Source organism: Strix aluco, chromosome 8 (genome assembly GCF_031877795.1).
Source record: "Strix aluco isolate bStrAlu1 chromosome 8, bStrAlu1.hap1, whole genome shotgun sequence".
Lineage (NCBI taxonomy): Eukaryota > Metazoa > Chordata > Aves > Strigiformes > Strigidae > Strix > Strix aluco.
This window is the reverse complement of record NC_133938.1, coordinates 30613353-30638187: the sequence shown is the minus strand read 5'-3', so window position 1 is coordinate 30638187 and position 24835 is coordinate 30613353. Positions and strand designations below refer to the sequence as shown.

The 24835-nt window shown below is 43.0% G+C and overlaps 1 protein-coding gene across 5 annotated transcripts in view; it reads right to left on the bottom strand.

Moving 5' to 3' along the window:
- Positions 1–24835, bottom strand: part of ACBD6 (acyl-CoA binding domain containing 6) — an 89975-nt gene that overhangs the window by 28711 nt on the left and 36429 nt on the right. For 3 of the 5 annotated variants that reach the window (XM_074832946.1, XM_074832948.1, XM_074832950.1), the window contains 3 exons: positions 23666–23771; positions 16788–16877; positions 15617–15948 (listed from right to left, as the gene is read on the bottom strand). In XM_074832946.1, coding sequence (XP_074689047.1) covers positions 15754–15948; positions 16788–16877; positions 23666–23771 — 391 coding nt within the window. In that variant the 3' untranslated portion in view covers positions 15617–15753. Of the gene's footprint in view, positions 1–15616; positions 15949–16787; positions 16878–23665; positions 23772–24835 lie in introns of those variants that run through there. The other 2 variants (XM_074832947.1, XM_074832951.1) reach the window with 1 other exon arrangement.

Here is a 24835-nt window from a genome sequence, read left to right as displayed (position 1 = left end):
CCCAATGGACTTGCAGGGGTTTTTTAACCAATCGCAGAAAGGGGCACATTTGGCCCTAAGATACATGCCAACAAAAGTCCCACTGACTTTAGCAGGGAATTCATGTGTTTATCCTTCATCAGAAGTTCTCAGTAATGACACTTTAGTATCCTTTGAATCCTCAGTAAGACTACTTCTGCCATGACCCTCTATGTCACCACTGTCTGGCACTGCTTGGGAAGCAATGAGCCAAGAACACCATTTTTCTGCTGATCTCTGTTTTGTTCTCTCACTTCCATTCACTCAACCTTTCCATCTGCACTACCTGTTGCACTGCATCTGATGCCAAGATGATCTCTTTGGGATAGGGATGGTCTTTGCTCTTGCTTGATGCTTTAACTGGCATTTCTACTAGCTACAACAGACAAAATAAGCTAGAAGACCTGAGGGCAAAATTAAACCTGCCATTATTTGTGTGCCAGTGTACAGGTCTGCCTTGCTCAGCACACAGAAAGGCAGCGCAGTCGCATACACTGCTCACGTGCATCTGGGGAGAGAACTGGCCAGAGCAGTGAAAACTTGGGATTTTAGTAAACATTTTAAAAGCTTGAAAGATTTTCTTTTCTACTCAAGTTGGGCCTTCCTTTCCCCCAGGCAAAACAAGACAACAATTTCTCTATGATTTTGCTATAATTTACACGTGCACAAGAGCAACGCTCAAGCTGATAGGCAACAAAGAAAAAAAAGAATGAGTTAAAACAGATCTAAATGAACAATTCATATCATCTTCAATTTTAGACTCAATACACATTTATAATCTGTTTTTACATTGTGGCTTATCCCAAGCAACTGGGCTCCTGTGGCTTAGCAGGTTGTTTCTTACCAGCTGGTGAGTGCAAACTGACCAAATTTGCACATTTCTGTCTAAGAAGTAAAATTAATGATTTGAAGTCATCATAACTCTGAGCTTTTCTGCTGCTATGAAACTGCCTTCACGGTTTAAATTAACCTCTTTTACTTTATAGTTAGGACTGGAGGTGAGGGTGTGTATGATCACTTCCCGTCATTCAAAAAACAAGCACTTGGTTATTAAGCTATGAAGAATTGATCATTTGCAATTGCTGAGCCGTAACTTTACAAATCTCTTCTGAGTTTGACCACTGAAATTTAAAGTGCAATGCTCAATTTCATACCACTTCAGAAGCCAAATTACCATGTAATCTGTGAGCACTGCTTGGAAATATCCTGACAATAGCACCTGGAATAGGGCATCACAGAGATGGTAACCAGGCAGCTTATGCAGACCTGGTTGTGACTCAGATTTCATCCGCACAGCCTGAACGTGATTAAAACTTGAGGCTAAAAAAAAAGAAAAAAGAAAAAAAGAAAAAAGAGTAAATTGAAATTTCCTGTACACAGGTAACCCTGTCTCTGGCCGAGACCAAGCACACGTCAAGGTTTCTCTGTAGCACGTTCCAGATTATTGCTTTCTGAAATATTTCTCTTGTCTTCCGTGTTGGAGAAAGTCAACGAATCAAAACTCCTTCCTTTCTGTTTTGTTCATTAATCACTATCTTGCTCTGAGGGCCATGCTGAAGGGATTTAATTTCTCATCTGATAACCAAACCAGGGAAGGGAAATGCCTATAGACAGAGCTGGTGCTTTCCTCCTCTCTCCCAACATCTCACACACACACAAAGCTCATCACTAACCGTGCTCAGCCTCGCTGACAGCAGCAGACACGTGTGGCGTTTTCTCCAGCGTGCAGCTGCGTGCCCGGTCGGCCTCAGCAGAGAAGCTGCCCAGAGGTATGGCCACCTCTAGCCACTCGGCTCCATCTCTGTGCCACCCCTCTCCACAGCCACAGCTGCCCCGGGCGAGTGCATCCTATGAACCAGACCTCCGAAACAGTCCTGGATAAGAATAACCTTTAATGCTACTCCCATTCCTTTCCCCTGCCTCACAAAAATACTGCTGGATGTACAGTAAAGGAAGGAAATATCACAGGAAAAAAAAAAAATCAATTAAAAGAAATTTGCAAACCATTGTGTTAGAGCATCTCATTTAGAGCAGCCACTTTTTATCTGTAGGGCAAGTAATTGCAGTACTATCGCAGCAGTAACATCATGCATCAGAGAAGGTGACAACATTTTTAGGGGTATTTATTGTAAGCATACTAAATTCAAGACTGTACCCTGCAAATTAATTTTCAAGGGTGACAGAAGTCAGCTGGCTAGAGCTGTTATTGCTAATAGCTAGAAAAGACCCACTTAATCACTTTGCATTTTTATTTGTAGAAGATAAAGAAACATTTCTTTCACTAATAGTTTCATGCTTGTTTCATCTCATTTCTTCCAGACTGCAAGATCTGTTTAATTTCATTTGATCAGTTTTCTAAGGATCTTAGAACTACCATATTTTTATATTCTTGTTATATCCATGAGATAAAAAATGATTATTTGCCCCACCATTTCCCAAATGGGAAACCAAGACAGAAAGAAATAAAGTTCAAGGTCACGCCGGGATTCTGTAGCAGAACTAGAGAATTGGAAACCTGAACTTGATGCTGAAAAAAGCCATAAAAGGAATTTCCTCACCGAATCAACAGGGATTCTACAGATCTGGACATCTACCACTGTGTTTTTTAATAATATACATACCTGTGGATAACCCAGCTCTGAATGGACAGATCCTGTTATTTCTCTCAGCTGACAAAAAGGCAAATTCTCTCATTAATAAATAAAACTAGCCTGCTATCGCTACCAGATGTGGGGAGCTTGAAGTTTAGCAAAAGCACTTGAAAATATATCAATTGCTGGTTCTGAAAATTTCAAATAGCAGGTCTGCATCACAGGTGTGTCTCTATGAAGAGGAAAAAAATGGTAATATTAATATTTAAAATTTTTTCTCCTAAACCTTAGCAGAGCCATAATGCAAGCTAAGGGGAAACAGCCACCTCAAAGTTCTTGTACATTTAGGACACGTGTTGCTCATGACATTTTACTGTTAAGTGGTGAATTGTTCAGCACTGTGGTACGTCTGGATTTTTCTGTTAGTTTTTATATGCACCTGAAATAAATTACTGAACCCCCCTCTCCCCCTGATAACAGGGAAAACAACAGTTGACAATGCAGTTTTGTTTGCAACTGTAAGTGTTTAACAGCCTCAGGAACACTGTTTTGCTCCTGTCCAGGCTGGGCAGGAACGAAGCAGGAGCACACAAACAATGCAACAGAAACCTGGAGAGTGAAGCCATCAAATTAAAAGGAGGAGGTTGAGGTTGTGCCATGAATGGGACATGAATGAGGAAAGTGGTATATGGTGTAATAGCAAGTAATATATAGTAACAGTAGTATATAGTAATAGCAAGTATATGTATGTACTGAACAGCTGCCTTGTTCGCTATGTTCTGTCCATACAAATCAAATGTCCTGCAGTGGAAAACAAGAGGTGTTCTCCAGAGGCAGTTTCAAAACGGTGTGAGGGTACAGCAACTATTTATACACACAGAAATATCAGCAGTTGCTCATTCCATTAAAACCTGAAAGCTGACCAGACAAGGCATTTGACCTAGACCTCTAAACCTGAACAGTGGAGCCCAAGAGATCTTCTGAATATTTTTGGCAAGTCGGACATTAACAGATGCTTTAGACTTATGCAGTGTTAATGGGAGGAGCAGGTATGTCAAACTAAGTCACTGGCTGCGTCCAAGCTGCGGTTTCCATCTCTCTTCCAAGCTGTGTTGAAGTACATTGGCAGAACAACATCCATCAGGGATGTATCGAATGCTGACCACAGCAGTATTTGTCCTCTGCAAAGAGGATACGAGCAGAACAGTCGAATCTGCATAAACATTGCATTAATAACAGACTGAGTGAAGATTGCATTTTAATATTGAACTCCACTTGAAGTACCTACTTACTTAAAAGTCCAGAGAAGCTTCTTCAGCTGCTAGTATTGACAAATATTTCAGTACCCAGTCCTAGGGTAAGGCTGTGCGTGCAGTGCAATACCACAGGTCTCGGACTAGGACCTCATGCATCTTCCCCTGGCTTAGGAGTCAGGGCACCAGTGTTGTAGTCAACACCCAAAGTCATGCAGTGCTTGGGTACGGGCTTGGGAAACCAGCCATCACCAGCACATACAAACGCTTACAAACAGAACAGTTTGGAGATCAGAGCAGAGACACTGACTGCTTTTCTGAAGAACAGGAGAGACCACATCTGCCCCTGCTGGTTTCTCTCACACTACAAATCTACCTTAATGATTATTTACACTTCCCTCTTCCAACCTTCGTTTCTCCTCTTATGTAAACATACTATAAATACAGACTTGGCGTAAAGCCCATCAATCTACTGCTCAGCTGCCTCTGATCCTAAAGGTCTTTCTCTGGACAAGCTGTGATTTAGCTCCAAGTTCCTGTAAGCCTGAGCAACTTCTTCCAACCTCCATCAGCACTAATGTGACACATGCCCTTGTGCTACCGATGAGAGACCTGTACCTTGAGAAACCAAATCCAAACTTCAGCATGACTCACATGGACTTCTTTATGGGCATCCTTCTCTGGTGGCTCCCACGAGGCCTTGATGGGCTCTTCAGGGTTTTGGAGGGAACACTGGCAAAAGTCACCCTACACTGTACATGCCGTAGGACTTTGCCCTGAACAAGACCAAGACCTCTGGCCAGTGTCAGATAATCCGTCACTATAAGCTACTTGTATCCAAGCCAGATATTTATTGCTATTGATCTGCCTGGTCCCAGCGAAAGACTTTTGTTCTCCCAACCCGGGACTTTGACCTCAATTAAGTTATGAATTTCAATCCGATAGACTACTCCACTTACCCTGCTGCTCTCCCTGACTGGATTAATTAGAATTAGCTAGGCTGGGAGTCACCCCGAGCGCCTCATGGATCATGTTATTTTAATAATAAATAAAGAGACGGCAGTAGCATACAAGGAAGGATTTTGAAAGATTGTTCATCCAAGAGCATCATTCAGAACCTGCCAATACTAATTTCTCTGAGTTTGATTACCTCATTTACTTCTTTTTATTCCTATTCATTAATTGAGTTTTATCCCCCATTACTTCAGCTCCCCAAATGTGCCCTTCCTATAAAGGAACCAGACACACACTTTGCTGTTACAAAGTTTTATTACTGCAGCTCATCAAAACTATAGTTAGCAGGAATGGAATAGTCATTAAGCATTTAATAATCTAATAGTGCTGAGAAAATATATATATAATAAGGGAGGGGGAAAGGAAAGGAGAGGGACAAGGCAATCCTGTCTATTGCCATAAAGTGTGCACCGAGGGCTCTTTATACAGATAGTTAATTGGCTGGTGGACAAAACCCAGTGTCTTCAAGAAGGTAACAACATCTAACACTGGAAAAAATGCATATATCCATCAGGATATTTTCTGACATCACCATAATGCCTTTGGAACAAGCCTAAAATGGGTTGAATACCAAAGAAATTTGATTGGCAAGGGGAAGTTTCTGAACTAGTGAGTCGGGGCTCGATAGCTACATTATCCTTATTACTTCTCTTTCCCTATAAAAGCAATTACATACTTGAAGATGTCGGGTTGCCCAGGACTGTACTGAAATGGATTGTCTCAGCCAGCCATGTCACAGACATACTACAGAGTTATTGACCCATAAATGAACACTTATTTGTCATGCTCATTTTAATGTTTAATTGGCTGGAACAGCAGAAACGGATTTAGATGATGGAAGTTTACCAATTCTTCCAATGCTGGTACCCAGCTTGCACATAGCCAACTCCTAACCCGAGAACAAACACGGCAGACAGCTTCAGTGCACCTTCCACCTTCCTGTAAGTTCAGGCCTTCATTTTATAAGAAACCTTTCTCGGGACAGGGTGATTTATTTCAGCCAAGCGAAGCCTTGTCGTAAGAGTCCGGAAGACCCATTTCAGCACGGGATGTCCAAGTTGAGACAGCCAATTGGTGTGTTTGATAAACTAGAAGGTGACTCCAGGATAGGATTTACTTGTTTTGTTGCAAAAGGGAGCAACTGAGCAGTCTCTCTGTAAGAGGCAGAGGGAGGATGGCACCAGCCTTTGTCTCCCTATGCAGCCAAGCACCACTCAGACTTCTGCTACCCCTCACACCAGCGGGGATGCCTGTTCACATGGATTTCCAGAAGCCTTTTGATACATCCTCTCACCAAAGGCTATTAAATGATACTGTCATAGAGCAAGAGGGAAGGTCTTTACACTGCTTGATAACTGACTACAAAAGATTGAATAGGAATAATGAACCAGTTTGCACAATTGCTGGTGATTGCTGGAGTCTGAGGGATCTATGCAAGGGCACGGGTTGTTCAACCCACACAAATGAACAGAGGAAGCAGGCTGAGAGTGAAGCATCCAAGTCTGTTAAACCAAAAGCTGACTGTAAAATGCTACAAAAGGATCTCAGAGTGACAGGGTGAAAAAACTGCCGATGAAATTCAGCGCTAATAAACACCAAGTAATGCACATGTGGAAAAACAATCTTTAGTCTAAATCCACAGGGATGAGCTCTGAACTAGCTATTACCTCTGCGGAAACAGATCATGAGTTATTATAGACAGCTCTATTATAAACACCAGCTCAGTATTCAGTGGTAGTTAATAAAAGGCAAACAACAAGGAGGCATTTTAAAAAAAAAGAGGAAATAAGAAAACATCATTATATTGCTTCATTAACCCTCATACTGCACTTACAGCTTGGGCACTGAGAGAAGCGCTACTGCCTTCATCTGAAAGGAAATAAAGAACAAGTAGAAATGATTCGAAGAATGACAAGGAGCAAAGTTACCAAGCAGCTTCCAAATGGGATAGGATTAAATAGATTAACCTCCTCAGTCGCAAAAAGAAGTGATCAAGGGGAATCAAGGAGGCCAATAAAGTCAAAAGCAGGACAGAGAAGGTAACTGGGGGAACAATTACTGTTTCTCATTACACAAGAACGATGGGCTCTCACATGAAATGACTGTGGCGAGTCCAAAGCAAATGCACAGTTAAACTACAGAACTCCCACTGGCATAAAAGGTTGGGATTCCAAAGAGGGATGAGAAAAATTTATCAGAGAAAAATCCAGGAGTGTAAAGATAATACCAGTGGTTCAAGGAAACCTCCAAGCCACAGACTCTGTGAAAATATATGAAATTATCACTGTATGCTTACTCTACTCTGTCCCCTAGGCATTCACTCTTCCCTGCTGCTGGAGACATGATACTGAGCTAGAAAGACTCCTGTGCTGACAGCTATTCTTATGGATAGCAAGCTGTACAAGTTGAGAAACAGGAACCTCCTAAATTAGCTTTGCCATTTTGAGTGCTGTTTTGCCACTTACAATCCAAGGAGCCAAGAAACAGCTATGATCATCAAAAATCTTATTTAAAATCTAAACAAAATAAGCATAGTTATTCCCCCAACATCTAAAGTGTTAGAACAATCTTATCCAGGAAAACCAGCAAAAGTACTTTGCACCAAAGACTGCAAATTCAAAATGCCCCAGTGATGCACTCAGAAATCGGTTTTTGTTGTTTTTGTGTGTGGGTTTGTTTAGTTTTGTTTTTTAGAGTAAACTGGAAGAGACAAGTGCCGACAACAGATGAATACAAAATTCCATTTGGAAAGTAAAACCAGACTTTCTCATATTGAAAAGTCCTCAGGGAGAAGGTAAGCGGCAGAATTTAACTCCTTCAAAACAGGGAAAGCTTCTTCAAGAGGCTGAATGCAAAAAAAAATACTTTAGGAACCATCTCTCCTGAGCAAAGAGGAGGTGGTTGCTTGGCAAAGGTGGTTTCTCTGGCAGGAAGGGGTGACCTAGGCTATAGGAAATGAACCAAGGCTAGAGACCATTCCTACGGTGATTAGAGACCATTCCTATGGTGATGCATTCACCTGAAAAACCAGCCTGGCTGCCAGCGGTATCCTGTTTGCGCAGTTAACCAGACACCTTAATGAGGGGCTAAAGCATTTCCAACAATGACTTCACAAATTGCAGGTGTTTAAACACATGCTTATTTCAAAGATGACCCTGAGACCAAGAGACAAAGGGGCAGGGGACCATCCCATGTCCTGGCTGGGAGGCATTCAAGGTAAGGCTCTTTCCTGCCTCTGCAAAGACATATAAAGACAGTAAGGAGTGAGATACCTGCTTCTCCTCTGCACCAGAACACAACAGCACCGTGGTGCCACCTGCACTGATCTCAAAGCTCACTGCTGCTGGCCTCTGTCTTACCGTGAGCGTTGGCAGAGACTGCAGCCACTGTACCACAGAATAGCTGTGCTGGTCAGCCATGGAAACAGGCACAAGACTCCCTGATGCAGAGAGTGGCCACGCTCCCCGAGCTAAAACTATGTGCCTGCTGCCAGACCGCATTCCTCCTGCCCCAGTGCTGGCCATGGGACGTGCCTCCCTCTGCACAACGCAGCCCTCAACGCACGGCGATGCCCACAAGCCACGCAAGCTCGCAGCAATCCACTAAAACGCGCTGCTGTCCTCCGGCCCCGGCTTTAAACCTGCATTTTGATTACCCTGAAAATAGCTTGAGATTTTGAGGGTAAAGCAACAGAGACCACTGCTAGTTTTTTTCAGGACCAGCTCTTGGATTTCACTTGTCAAACACTGGTTTTGCATTTAGTGGTTGAAAGGACCGCATAGACCCTGAAATCACTGCTGGAACAACACAGGAGCCTGCAGTTGCTTTCTCGGCTGGTGAGCCTGCTTTGCAGGCAATGCTGCACGCGTACTGCCTGAGCAAGGGTGCCAACTGCTTTGCTGCACCAGCAATGAAGCAATGATTTATATGTCTACAGGGAGCAGAAGAAACAAAGACTGTACATGTCAAGCTGGAAGATGGGAAGAAACAATGCAAAAAAGCCCAGCCCGCACAAGCAGAAGGAAACATCGGCTGTACAACCTACAGTTTGTGTTGATGAAGCTTGAGGTGCCTTCAGAGGCTGAAGAGCAAACCAGGGATAAATCTCTGCATCTCCCAGCATATATTTAGAGCTGCAAATATTTTGCAAATGTTTCTGCTGAAAGGGACTTTTCTCCCAGTAGGTAAAATCAGCATCTGCTGAGTGGTGACCATTTAACATTCAACCTGCTGCCAATCTACATTCCACAGAGAGACCTGCAGGAGAGACATGGAGCTGTGCCACTTCTAATAACTGTGTGACTGGCACCATGTCAATGCTTTAATGTAGAAAGCTACCCTCTGTCACTAAGCAGATCTCTCCTTTCTTTTGGCTAATGGCTTTCACACCCATTGGCAACAATGACAAGACTGGAGGGGTATGAGCCTGCAGAGTTCTCTGAGATCTGCTTGGCAAAGCTGACTACTGAAATATTGAGACAGGGACTGGGGGGTATAAGGAAAGAAGGAAACTATTGTGGTTAATTCTGCTCTCATTGCTTTGCTTTTCATCTTTGTTTAGTGTCTTCATGTTTCCCACTGTACCTTCCTACCTCAGCAATGGTCAGTTCAGCAGTACCTGCCGCATCCTTTGCTTGCTGGGACTGTAACTATGCCAAACCCTCTGCAGCATTCATTAGATCCAGGACAGGGTCCCTCCTGGCTTTCGAGCCAGGCTTTTAGTATATTTAGGGGGAAATTTATACTAGGGACATTAATTGCAAGGGCACAAGGCTCAGACATTTTCATTTTTAATCTCAGCCAGGTTTAGAGAATGGTCATAACAGCAGAGTACTTTGGCAGCTGGCATCCTACCTACAAGTGTGTTTGCACTGATCAGCTTGCAGCAAAGGTGGTGGGCAGCATGGACACACACACACACACACACACATATTCGCTGGGGAGCGGGAAAGCTGTGTAGATACAGTCTGTGGCCTTTGGTCCTCGGTCAGGATAGTCAAGATGCCCACACCGATTTCCTCAACATCTCCCTACGGACACAGAAAAATGAGGGCATGACCTATATTTGGTGCAGGAGGCAGAGAAGGGATGCATGATTGCTGACACCAGCTTCATTTTTAAATGTCTACGCAATGCCTCCAATACGAGGCCCAGGCAGAGACTGAAGCAGTTTGTATTCTTGCTGTGAAATCCAAATGAACAAGACTGAAAAGAAAAAAAAGAGGCAGTGACAGGCAGGCAAGCAGGCCTGACTTTTCCTTCCTTCTTTTTATCCTATACAGACACGGTCCTTTTAGAGTCAGGCAGGAGAACAGAAAAACCATACAAATAAAACCAACAGACCACTAATCTTAGCAATCTTCGACATATCCGTAATTTCTACTTCATTTTTAGCTAATGGTGGAAATTAGTCTTTGGATAGTTGATAAAAATCAACCTGTCTCTGCTGGGTTAGTACCATGATCTGTGGCCCAGCAACTACTTCTAGTACAATTGATTTTCCTTTTTGGCAACCAATAGGCCAGTCAATAATAATGTTGTTTGAGAAGGACTGAGTCATGAGGGAGATGAACCTTCCCTGTCATTTATTATGTTTGTATTGTCTTCATTTGAAAAGATTTTTTCTTTTTTTTTTTTTTTTTTCCCAATGAGGATGTGAGTGAAGGTATTCCAAGGGGATGGCTACTCCACGTCCCTGTCTCCAGAAGCCCTCTGACTCACAAGTGTGTTAGCATGCAAATGGAGAGGAGGGAAGCGGTTGTCTGCTAGAGGTGTGTGGCAGAGGACTGGGAAATAAAGACAAGATGTGGAGGCAACCACACTCCTCCTGCTACTTTAGATGTCTTTTAGAAAAAAGAAAAAAAATCCAGCTAACTCAAAATCACATGCTAACAAGCATGACTTGAGACAGCTGCGCAGCCTTGCATGAATTGGTACAAGATACAGATACAACACTGGCACCAAACTCTCTCTGCAGACCGCGCAGACGCTAGATGCTTTTTACTGAAATTACCGGTGTATATGAATGAGTAAAATAAAATCCACATACACTAGCCACAGATTTCCTAACCTGATGATTTTCAGCTTTGGTTCTCAAGTTTCCTCCTCAAACCCCTGAGGGTCCATGGGTGACCACTGAGAACCTGCTGACAAGCGGTTTAAAGTCTCAGTAGTGATCTGCACCTTTATCAGGAAAGTGGAAGGACAGCAAATAAAAACTGAAGATCAGTCATAGCGTTTTCATCCTTGCAGTCTCAATTATAGTACAATTCTAGCATACACAAATGATTACCATAACATTGATAGGCTGATTAATAGAACTGCACAATAATGTAGTTTAAAAATCATAAAATAAAATTTAAATATAATTTTAATTCAGCCGCTCTACCACACAGATACGTAGACAGTCCTTAATTATCTGTGTGTCAAGTGATACACAGTTCCACTTACAACTAACAATATTTAAGACTTGTTCAATTAGTCAGATAGGCTTGAAAAGCTTTTACAGAGTAAGCTGATCTGTGGCAACCACTCCTGGATAGTTCCCCAAACATTCCCAAGGGCGCACCCTGAACACACAGATTATTATTTTGGAATAAAGAGTACCCACAAATGGAACAAAACGCAGCCACAGCAAGTCCAGGAGGAGAGTCTATGGTCTACTGCTTTGACGTTACATATGAGAGATGCTATTTGTCCTTCTCTCCCTCATCGGACAATTACTATACCATGATGCCCTCTGTCTTTCTTAAACCAGCACTAGTCATTTGTATACCTGCAATGCTCCCTGCATAGGATGAGCAATCACGTGAGGCCTTTGCACCAGAGCACAGAATCCTCCTTTTCAAGCCGCCTACTTGCCTTGCTCTTGCAGGAGGAGGTGACCAGACTTAGATCCTGCCCCACGAGCACCCTTCCACTGAATAGCACTGAAGCAGTACACTGTGCCTAAACTTGCCCCTAAATACACTAGAGGAGCTCCTCTGAAAGCTGGTTGAGCAGCACCTCACATCCAGGAGTGAAGCTGAGTTCTGCTGCCTCCTCCACACTGGCACTGCACCACCAGATACAACTGAGGACAAATAAAGTCTCTGACCCAGGGCAGCTTGCTGCTCCTGGCAAGGGGAACACTGACGATGCCATGGCACAGCCGGAGGGGAGGGCAAATCTGGGGGGCAATTCTGCGTGGCTGGTGTTCAGTGCCTCTCCAGAAAACCTCCTTTCCAAGGCCAGAGAAAACATTGCAAGGAAAAACTCTCCCCATAGGGGAAAAAGGTTTTCCTTTGTTGCTCATTCTCTGCAAGAAAAACTTAACTCATGTCTTCATACATCTTAAAGTAGAAATGGTATTGTAATCGTGTTGCCGAGCTCCTTCGGAACTGTTACATTATGAATATACTCCGCTTCCTTTTGCTTCATCACTCAACTAAAAACCTACATTTTAGGCAAACAGTTCCAGTGGAAGGAGGCTGTTTTCGGACTGAGTCCCAAGCTCTGGGTATTTCCAGCAGAGTTTCAGAATACCATACCACCACCCACTTTGAAATGGCCTCTGGCTCTGAAGAATTAGCTAATTCAATTACACAAATGCCCCTTTTCAACAAAGCAGAGAAGCCTGTTGCCTTTCTGTATCCCCTTGCCCATGGCAATCGCTTACCGCCTCTTTTCAAATGTGCTATTAGAGCTAATTATGAACAATCAAAGAACTCAATGGCTGCAGCTTTCCAGTGACATTAGTGAACAACCCTTTTGAAACTGCAGTACCACGGTTCAAAACAAAAAGCACAGGCGCTGGACCACTGCAGTCCAGGAGCGTGTGGTTATTCCCAGAATTAAAGCGGTTTCAAGAGCGAGCGGAGCCAGGTGACCTCTCCTCCTGCTCCCAAGCTCTCTTTTTATCAACGAAGAGCAGTAAGTTGACTCTTGCCAAGCTTCTTGATACAGAGACTGCAAGTACTTTGACAATAGATAGTACAAAGATATCTATTATAAGGCGGCAAAAAGTGAGTAAGGCACATCTACAGGCACAGTGAACTGGTCATCCAGCGGAGCACCACGGTCTGCTTAGGGCAGCTAAATCCTTTAGCACACTTCAAGTGAGCCAAAATGGAAGAGCATTTATTAAAAAGGTAATAGAAGAGAGCATAAATCTGTCGTGCTGTTTGACTAACTTTTTAGAAGCATACTAAAAGACAGGCAATTTAAAAAAAAATTGGCCTATAACATTTCTCTCCTTCGCTACCTGCTCATAACCCTCATAATTCCTCATTTATTCTTTACCTCTTATGCTGCCTGCATGCAGGTACTGCTGCATAATTGAACAAGACAGGAAAACACCTGAAGAGCTGTGCCGAGGGTGGAAGTCGCAGAGGCTGCTGGCACGCCGGGCTCTGGCAGAGGTGCTGCATGCAGCCTGCGAAGGGAACCTCTACCGAGAGCACATCGCTCTGAAATAACAGCGCCACTGATTCAAGTCACCAGAGATTCCCTTACACTTAACCCACCGTTCTTTATAGCCTACACATTAACTGACAGTGCATTTGGTAATGTATAATAGCAGGTGCTGTGGTGTTTATGGCCTGTTAGGAAGCCAGAGTTTTTCCCTCTCCCTTTTTCTTCTGGTTGCTCTTAAAATTCCTTCTGCTCTTGCTTTGGATGTGAATTCTTACAGGGTAAAGGTCAAAATAAAAAAAGAAGAGAAATAAACATTAGGTCACAAAGTCTTGAAATGTTATTGCAATTTATATATGGCTGAGAATAAAAATGTGTCTGCCTTGTCTGGGAACACACCTACGTGCGAACAGAGACCTTTATAAAAAATTCTCCTTTATTACCTTGGTGGTGAAAAAAAAAATTCAAAGATTGATTTTCTTTTTATGGCTATTATTAACCTTTTGTTACTGGCCAAAAATAATCTGGTTAGAAAACGTGCAATACATCAAAAAGAAAAAAAGAAAAGAAGAATATAACAGAAAATTAATGTTCAGGGAAAAAATAAGATGACTCTCCCTTCAGCCTCTTCTTCTAAGAGTCAGACTTTACCTCCAAAGAAATGAGACAAGCGTCAAAGAGGAGTGACTTTTCAGACTGCTGGTAGTGTCCCAGACAGAACCATCTCCCGGGCTGCGAGGGCAAAGGGGACGGGCAGGTGTCTGATCTGACTCCTCCCCGATCTCAATGCAAAGCTGTTCCCATATGTATCCAACATGTCACTCACCAGCTCCAACTGAAAGGTGACCATCTACTCTGACAGTGGGGCACGCAAAGCCCCCCATTTGTACTGGCTCCACTGCCCTTCTTCTACGTAAGGAAAAACTCCTATAAAATCCATTACAACTGAAATCCCTGAGGTCTAAGCATGAAGATATGTGTCTCACCAGCTGCTGCAGAGCCATGCTTCCTAATACCCATCCCACCCGCAATTCTGCCGAGACAAGGGCAAGAGAGACTTTTTGACAATGATTTCATGTGTGTGTAAATACCAGCACAGCTATTTGTAGCCCGTGAACACTGCAGGTCTGCTGACAAGCCTTCAGATTGCAACTATGCTTAAGGTCCACCTCCTACAAATTCCTGAGGCATTTATCGCAAGGCTGCTTAAGATCTCACTGCTAAGAGCTAGCAAATTTGTCAGCAGAGGTGCATCTATGTCCAAACTGGGCAGGAGAGCAAAGCCAGTAAATGCCATGCTGGTAAAGAGCAGTCAATCATAATTTGACAGAAATATGATGAACAATTATATCCAAACACGATCGCATTTGCACAGGTCAACCCTTAATTACAACAAGCTGACAAAACCAGGAGCATTGACTCATGAGCACAGGCAGACTCGAGCTAGCTGAAATGAACCACTTGCAAAGCAGCTGTGGAACCAGTACAGTTCACAGCCTGGTCTATTAAGGTACCCTAAAACTGCTCCTAGTTAAGCTCAGACAGGTGGGCTGCAAACTGAAATGGCTAAAAAAGTTGCTTTCATAGAATCACAGAATCATTCAGGTTGGAAAAGACCCTTGGGATCATCGAGTCCAACCATCAGCCCGACTCTACAAAGTTCTCCCCTACACCATATCCCCCAGCATCTCATCCAAATGACCCTTAAACACATCCAGGGATGGTGACTCCACCCCCTCCCTGGGCAGCCTATTCCACTCTCTGACCACTCTTTCTGTGAAAAATTTTTTCCTAATGTCCAGTCTGAATCTCCCCTGTTGGAGTTCAAAGCCATTCCCTCTTGTTCTGTCACTAATTCCCTGTGAGAAGAGACCAGCACCAACCTCTCTACAACGTCCTTTCAGGGCGCTGTAGAGAGTGATGAGGTCTCCCCTCAGCCTTCTCCTCCTCACACTAAACAGTCCCAGCTCCCTCAATCTCTCCTCACAGGATTTGTTCTCCAGGTCCTTCACCAGCTTCGGTGCCCTCCTCTGCACTCGCTCCAGCACCTCGAGATCTCTCTCGTATTGAGGAGCCCAAAACTGGACACAACACTCCAGGTGTGGCCTCACCAGTGCAGAGCACAGGGGGACTATCACCTCCCTACTTCTGCTGGTCACACTATTTCTAATACAAGCCAGGATGCCGTTGGCTTTCTTGGCCACCTGGGCACACTGCTGGCTCATGTTCAGCTGTTTGTCAATTAGAACCCCCAGATCCTTCTCTTCCAAACAGCTCCAGCCACACCTCCCCAAGCCTGTAGCGATGCATGGGGTTGTTGTGGCCCAAGTGCAGGACCTGGCACTTGGCCTTGTTGAAGCTCATCCCGTTGATGTTGGCCCACCGATCCAATCTATCCAAGTGTCTCTGTAGAGCCTCCCTGTCCTCATGCAGATCGACACTCCCGCTTCACTTGGGGTCATCTGCGAATTTACTGATGATACACTCTATGTCCTTGTCAAGATCATCAATAAAGATGTTGAACAGAAATGGTCCCAACACCGAGCCCCGAGGAACACCACTTGTGACTGGCCGCCAGCTGGATTTAGCTCCATTGACCACCACTCTCTGGGACCGTCCATCCAGCCAGTGCTTGACCCAGCAGACCGTTCGCTCATCCAGGCCATGGGCAGACAGTTTTTCTATGAGAATACGATGGGGAATTGTGTTGAATGCTTTTCGAAAATCCAGATAGATAATACCCACAGCTTTTCCCTCGTCCAATAGTTGGGTCATTTTGTCATAGAAGGAGATCAGGTTTGTCAGGCAGGACCTGCCTTACGTAAACCCATGCTGACTAGGCCTGATCCCCTGGTTGTCCATTATATGACTTTTAATGGCACTCCGTTCAGTTAAGTCAAATTGTGTTAGACATGGCGACCCCAAGGGGGTGAGGTGGGTATGTGGGGATGGAAATGGCATAAGCCATTTGACTTTGCCCTCAGTCAGCACTGAGATCCTACTGTAGCTGTCACATGCCCTCTACGTGACCTGAAGCATCACCTACCCCTGCAGCTTGCTTTGCCGAAAACAGGCATTTATCAATGCTTTTCTGCCAGGCAAAGTGTGATTCTCTTTCCATTAGTCCACAAAGTTCTGCTGAGAGTGTAGTGTTACAAAAAATACATTGGAGAATGCACTTTATGTAGGAAGCTGCCAGACACCTCGTGTGCAGGATATCCCTCTTGTCATCAGTACCGTGAATGACATTGGAAGCCACAGCCAGGTGGAGGTGGTCAAAAAACTTTACTGCAGGGAGAAGTTTCAGCAAGAACTGAAAAAGGCCCCTTATGACTATGTATTTTATGCAACCAAATTCTGTTATTTTTCCCAGGTTACCTTTCTCGGATGTTCTTTGCCGTGACAAGTGCACTGAGAGAACCTGCTATGGAGTTTTGGAAGAATTCAGCTTCATGCAAAACACTTGGTCAGGAGCCTACGTCACACATCAATCAAATTCAACTTTTTATTCCTTTCTTACCTGGCTGTTAACATCAGCAGCGTGCTGTAACAGTACTGAAACCAGCTCCTTGTGTCCTCTGTCACATGCCCAGTGGAGCAGAGCCCGACCCTGCAACATCCAGAAGAAAATTAACAAAAGCCATCCAAAAAAAAAAGCACAGGGAATCACAGTCTTGCTATTAAGTACTGAGTACCAGTAACAAAATTAACAGACTTTTTAAAAAAACTACAGTAATATTAGTATGTAACATACTGTTGCTCCTGATTTGGACTTAGAGAATAATACTAGAAATGTTAAAAGTGACACATAGTTCAATTTTTCATTAATTTAGCATCCAGCCCACAAGCCAGCAAAAAATTTAGAGGGGAAAAGCAGCAAAGCATGAAAAGCAGGAGCCATGACACGATTTGTTTTCCTATATAGATTTGGGATTTTGACACTTGTGACTTTTCTGGGAGCAACAACTTACACAGTAAGGGTTAGATTTTCAATACTAAGTCACTCGGGTGCCAAGTGCCAGGAAGCTCATTCCTCTGGTAGGTCCAAAACACTAAACCCACCGGCCCTGCCTCTGCTGCAACAGAAGATTAAAACTGAGTGTCTGGGCAGGCATCACCCGTGACCATCCCCCTCTCAGCTCTGCAAGATGGGCTGCTGCATCCATGCCTCCAGCCCCTCCCAAACCTCTGCAGTTTTCTTCCCATCCCCTTTCTACAAGTCTCTGCACACCTGAAGTCCCTCTGCATCTCTCTGCCACCACGGGAGGGGATGCAGTGGAAGTTCAGATCTTCCTGTCAAGGACATGGGAAGTGGCACAGGACCCCTCTGAGGGCTGACACACACATCTGAAAACCCAGCTGGCCTCGGGAAGGGCTGTGGAAGTGCAGGATGGAAGTCAAGCTTTTGGGGTTCATGGGTGCCTCTCTGATTCTGAGCTAGAACAGCCAAGTCTGTGAAAGGTAATGCCTGTTTTTGTGACAGGACATCACAGCAGAGCTGTGATACAGTTTCACACGCTTTAACAGCCCTGCGATGAGGCTGGAATGCTTATCTTCTTATAGTGCAAAAATGCATCCCAAGCAGTAACAGAGCCTTTTGACAAGCATCTCTAAGGCATTTTCTATGAACCATAGAAGATTTTATGCTGGCAACTCCAAAGAGGAAAGGTAGCTCAAAGTAGTTTGAGGTAGGTTTTCTTCTTTGCTTACTATGTACACTTAGTAAATTAGGCTTACTGTTAGTATCAGCCTCCTGATTTAGGACAGCATGTGGCACACTTGCAGGGGATTCCTTGGAAATCACCCTGCAGATAACCAGGAAATCATCCCCCAAGCTGTGACACCATCAGACCGACCTGTTTTCCAGTATGCTACACAAAACAGTCACAGACCTTCACAGATGAAATCAGTTAAATTAGCCCATGCCTGGTTGTAAATCTCTCAACAGAGCAGTGGGGAACAAGGTGAGCAACTCATTTATCTGCTAATGGGGACCGTGAGCCAAATTTCCCGACCACGGTGCCAAAACAGTAGGAGGGGCAGAAGACACCTGCAACTGAAGTTCACACTGTTCTGCTGGATATTCTCAGGCAGGGTAGCAGAGGTAAAACATGATTTTGAGTCAGGAAATGCAATGTCAAGACACAAGGCATTAGGCTTTTTAACACACTTTTTGACCCAGCAAGTAATTAATTTTTGTAACACATAATTTTAATGTTACACTAATTAACCTTGAATTAGAATGAATTTTCTGACAATGACTTTCTATGGAAGCACTGATGACATCCATAGGCCATTTAATGATTAATGTTCTTGCACTCAACACCACCATCAAAGTCTAAAAGGAGGAAAGAGTACAATTTAAAACAATCAGTAAACATGGAAACATCTTTTAATTCATGCTTAGCATCCTTAACTCATCTCTGGCCTGGTAATTAGTTAAGACTTAGGATTTTACTTGGACAAATACCAACTTTTTTGTGCCACAGATGTTTTACTTCAAAAGAAAGAAGCACTATCTGCAGTATGCACAATAGCAATAAATACTTCAGCAGATTACTTCTGTTTATATATAGGTAGAGGAATAATATTGTAATTACACAGGAGTAATTACTGTGCAATTACCCAACAAAATAAAGGCATTTCTATCAAAATTCACATTACAGGTTACTGGCTGTAACATGTTGGTTTGCATTTGTCTCTGGACAAGCAGAACCTTCATTTTATTGGTGCTGAACTCGGCTGAGACCAATAAAGGAAAAACCAACAGTTTGGGAGACACGGTGCTGCCAGTTCTGTCAGCTCAGGGGTACTGCAGCACTGTGCAACTGGTCCCTTCCCATAACACTGGAAGGCTGGTTCTCCTGCAAATGTTGCCTTTTGAACAAGACAAGAAACTGAAGCCTGATCATCTGTAGTCATTAAAAATCTCCTTGTGCTATTTGCAGGAGTATGGATTTCAAGACTTGGGCCAATTCCACTTTGGGTAATTACACTCTGCTTACCTATATATTTTCTCTGCAATTCTAAATGGATACAATATTTTCCAATTAGTGCCTTAAATGGCTCTGCATTGTAATTGTGCACTATTAAAAAGCTGACACGTTCCACCCAAGAAATGTCTGCATCCTTGCAGCGTGCTATGCCCTAAACACAGGGTGTAAGGGACTTTGGAAACCTTCTGTGCAAGAGCACACTATTTGATATGGAAGTAAAAATACCTGCAGAAGAATATCAACCTACTCACTGTATAACAAGAAGCATTACTAAGAAACTTGTATTTAAAATAAGATAATGTTCACTACTGTTTGCATAGTATCAGGCAGACTAAAATGCTCAGGAGTTCTAGCTAATGTACTTAGGCAGCTAGACAGCTACTAAGCCCACTTGTTTTCCATGTCTACCTTAAAATAAACAAGACAAACTTAAACTGAGCGTACAATCCAATTCTTTGTATAGCACGGATATCACCTATGCACGTTGAAAAATTTTTTAGTCTGCACAGCTGCTGCTTTACATCAGCATATAACGTGTGTTTGTGTATTTAAATAACATGGCAGAAATCTTAAGAGCCACAGATTGAGCTTTCCCAAAACACTTCCCATATGACTATTTCATTAAGCAGTGAGAGTCTCAAAGCAAGATGAATAATTTCATATAGGAAAGCAATGCAATATTGAGGTCTTGACTGAATGTAATCAAACATCAAGGTAATCCCTCCATGCAATCCAAACACAACAGTTGTTGCAGAAGTTACTTGAGAGGATGCATTTTCCCCTGTCTTTGAAGTATTAAATAAAAAAAGCATAAAAATAGCCCCAGTGCACTAACCCTGCCTCTTAAATCTTCTGTGCTTTGCTTGGATAACCGCTGCCAGCTTGGCCAGCTTCTGCAGCAGTTTCTCAAGCCAACAGCACATCAATTTTGCTCAGCTCCAAGTCACAGGGTGTTCACAAACAAAGCACAGGACAGGGATTTGTCTCAGATATACCGAGTCTCAGCAGACAAACGGATGGGAATGATTTTCACATCAATTAGCCAATGCAGAGAAAGAGGAGAACAAAGCCAAACTGAATGGATGTGCTACAATATTAAGCCATACTTCTAGGCACGATGTTTGCAGCTGTAATGGCTATACAGCAATGAGAGCCACTCTAACTTGTGGCAAGTGTTTTATTACAAGTAATTAAGAAGAGAACGGCTGCATTCCCCTCGTGATAGCAAAAGCAGTGAATGGAAGGGCTGTTGTTGCAATTATACCAGTAAACTTCAGATTTGATTTGGAAGTCAATCACTTTCAGAGCTCCAAAACATTTGAGGAAGTTTTTCTAATGGGAGTAAGCCTGTAAATCCAGAAGTATGTGATTCTTCTTCAAACCCATTTTTTCCCCCTGTCCTTTCCCTGGCAAGCTGGCACCAATTTGGCACTTGCTGTCTCAAAAGCATGAGGATCAGGGACTAAGTGAGCATCATTTCAGATGCCTTTCATTAAAGTTTTGGCAAGGGCTTAAATAAACTACACAGGTAACATGTTTGTTTACTGGGATTTCTCCAACAATTTAAAAAAAATTCTCTATCTACAACCTCAAGAGCCCTTGGCACAAATTACAAAAGCAACTCATTTATGTCTTTGAGCAGTTTCTGGTTTGTTAAAAGTTGAGGAAATACTGTTCTCAAAAAGGCAGCAAGCAATCCACACTACTAGCATGTGCCTGCGGTGCCTTCACAGCCACAGTCCATTTCTTATTTCATTAGTCCTGCTGACATACGCAAGAGAAACGGGTTGTTCTAGTCTGTGCTGCTTCTTCTAAGTGAATGCAAGCTATTCTGTTGAACTCTGGGCAATTTAGATACAGTAAATGGAAGCTTGTACATGATTACTGTCATTAGATCCTTTGTTTAATTCTAAATGGAAGTTTATTATATCCCAACTGTTAGCAGGTATGCTGGCTTGAATGCTGTACATGAAGATCGTTATTTCTTGTGGGGAGAAGACCACTTATGCTTTGAGAGTTGCCAAGTGCATCTATCTAAACCCCAGACACTTCTATTGCCCTTCCTGAAATCCTTTTGCTTCGAGTAAGTTGGCTTGTCCTCATTTTACATTTTTATACTTGATTTCTCCTTTTGCTAACTTATTTCAGGCTTGCACAAAATGAAGGGATACAATTACATACTGTACTAACCATCACATACAAATAAAATCTAAACACCTTACAACCTCAGTCAAGGCTTTATTGTGCAGGGAAAGGCCGAGCCTAGCGTCTTTGCAGTTTAGCATGAGACTATTTGGTGCTTCAGTAGATTTTGTTTCATAACAAGTTAACTCTTTGTATGTATCCCTGCTGCCATTTTAAATTTATATGCATTTAAATCAAAGGATTGACAGTGTGAGTTATGCTCAGAGGACTAGGAGAGGCATCTTTTGGATATGGCAGGATGTATTATACAGTAACTCTAAAATAGTTAATAAAAATGACAAGATTATGCTTGCCTACACTTTGCTCTACCAAAGGCTCAGTCTGGGTTATCTCCAGTCTAAAATGGGTTCTAAAACATCAATCAACCTGCATGATATTGGAAAATAAGTCACCCTCAACACTGTGAAGAACACATTTGGATACCGAACAACATTGATAATGGTTTCAGCTCTGTAACAAAACATGAAATAAATATTTCTTTCAGATTTTTCTTTTTGGTATGCTTGCTTTTTTTTTTTGACCAGTTAGAGTCAAGCCTAAGGAAGCCAGCACTTTCCACTTCCCTGTTTGAGCATTTGCTGGAGCACTGAGGCTATAAGAATTTCATCTATGGGGGAATTTTGCACCAGTGTGAATCTTCCCATGAGCCCTTCACAGGTAGGCAGGGTTTTCAGCTCCTCTCTGTGCTGAAGCAATTCCATACTCTGCAGGAGTCGTGTGCTAATACTCATTAGTTGAGAAACAGGTCTTCTCTTACATCAGAGACTCATGGATAATTCCCGAAGAGGATGTCACCTGGCAGTTTTCAGATCTGGCTCTAAACATTTCCGTTGTTAGAGCACAAAAATATTTCAGTCATCTTTCACCAAATATTTTGATTTTTAAAAAAACAAAATTTCTTTGGCTGAAAACAAGCACGTTTGTTGTTTGAACACAAAGGAAGGCATGAGCTTCTGAACCCTGCTAACTATAAAAGAGCATCTTGCCAGTGGAAATGAAGCAATGTTAACACGATGTTATTATACACTTATTGTAAGCATGCGATCCCAAAAATGAGCTTTTGTTAATGAAAGGACTCCAGCTGTGTTCTGTGGGACTGCCCTGGACATTTACTTCTATAACCTGTGATCAGCAGAAGGAGGGAAGGAGCTCAGTAATGGCGCTGTTGCAGTGACTGTGTGGCACATGACAGTTTCAGTTCATTGAATTTATGATGTGAAATTCCAACCCTGATCGTGAACACCCTCGCTCCTTTCCTCTGAAAATTAATTCACATGAATTCCTGATTAATAATAAAAGGCCCTGCCATCAGCATTCAGAGCCCCAGCCGGGGCTGTCATGGCTCAGAGGGCAGAAATCTGCTTAGAGCTACAGGAGAACCCAACTGAATTTGTGGCGTCTCAGTCTATGAATGTGTAAGCACTTCATCTGTTCACCAAAACACAATGTGCTGGAAAGCAGCGGGCAAAAGTAGCTGTACATACGATGGACCATGAGCAGGGCTAGGTGGCAGTATGCAAGCATCGAAACCAAGGCAATAAAGCTGGTACTGCTACATTTCCTGAACAGGAATCTGTCCACACCAGGTGTTTACTTTTACCAAGAAAAGGATCAAGCCAATTCACAATTTTAGACACTTATCTTTTTCTTGAGGTTTCTGGCAATGCCTGTATTATCTCTCTAGGGAGAAATGGCGTTTTTAAGTTTGATGAGCAGAAAAAGACTGGACGATGTCACTGGTTTTGTGAAGCTGGAAAGCCAGTGTCACTCATTTGCCCTCCACCTGGGAATGATGAAAAGCTGACAGCATGGCAGAAATCCTATTTCACCCGTAAACAGAGTTTGGTCAAAAAAGCCATTTTCCTCACTTCCTACTTCTCTTTGACCACATTTCATGTACAAGGTGGGGAAGGGAGGTATTCAGAAGAGCTTATCCTGCAAGCAGCTCTTGGTGTTGCTGAAAATAACATTGAAAGTAAGTTTCTGATATGCTGCAGCATCACAGTTACACACTGCTAGAAGACCAGTGGAAAGCTATTTCCAAATAGATTATCCCCGTCTCAATGACCAAGTGTTTGTCCAACTGTTGTAGTACCTGGTTACAACAATTCTAACCAGGGAATTTTGAAAAGACATGGCACTGAATTAATACACAAACCAGTTAAATGATAGATGGTCTTTATCTTTTTCTCCATACCTCCTCATCTGTGACATTCACATCCACTTTTTTTGATCGAATGGCTTTGGTTACATAGTCAATGTTGTTTTCTCTGCAGTAATCAAAAATGTTCTTGTCCTCTTCCCTATTCAGGAAACAAAAAAGCACCGTGTTACTGCATAACACAAAGGCCACACGCACATCATATGCTCTAACTTTGCTACAGACATTTCAATACTATCACTGGACCGAAACAGACACCTAGTATTGCACATGCAGGATAACATGGTTTTCTTCCCAAGTTAAGAGACAGAAGATCCTGCTTCCTAGAGAACAAAGGTTGTTTTTAATAATATTATGCCAGGAAAGAGGTCAGCTTACTCCTGTGAACTGGCACAAGAAGTCTAGAAAGTTAGCCAGCAGAAAACACATTCAAGTCCTGGTATAAGTCAATGCAATCCCACAGAAGAGAAAAGGCTAAAGCTTCTCTTCTTCCTGCTATACAAACTTGTAATAGCCACGCTGGGTCAGACCAAAGATCCTTTTGATGCCATCCACCTCAGACAGTGGCCACTAACAGTGGCTTGAAGAAAAAAACAGAAGAAACAGGACACATGCAAAAGCAATCTGTCCCTGGTTGGATCCTCCCAGCTTCAGAAACTCAGTGGCTGAAGGACTTCTGTAGCTAGAGGCTGCATCCAGATGAGCATATTTATCAATCTCTTCCGGGTCCTTTTTCCACTCTATTCTGCTCTTTAACCCGTTCATACTCTTGGCCCCTCTAAAGGACAAGCTCTACAACTTAGTATTCTGTGTGTGAAGGGGTGAACAGTGGGCAAGTACTTTCTTTTGGTAGCTTTAAAACAGGTGCCTGCTTTTATTGGGTACTCTCTCCTAAGTAATTGTGCAGGGACTTGTGAAATCTTTGGTGTTTGTCTTGGAACCTGGCCACAGGGCTTGGTTTTTGGTTTTTTATTTGCCAGACTGCAAGTGACCCAGCTGCACTCCTTTTTGCATTGACAGTGTTAAGACAAGGCTTGACCATGATCTCTGCTCAGAGCAGCAGGCTGGCATATGCAGAGGGACCAGAATGTGTCTCTGCCAGGACACCAGTGTGCTTAAACCTGCTTGCAGGCACAAAGATCACGTTATGGTGTCACAGGTGCCCGAGTTATACTTACAGTGTCTTCTAGAGCTAAAAGCAAAACC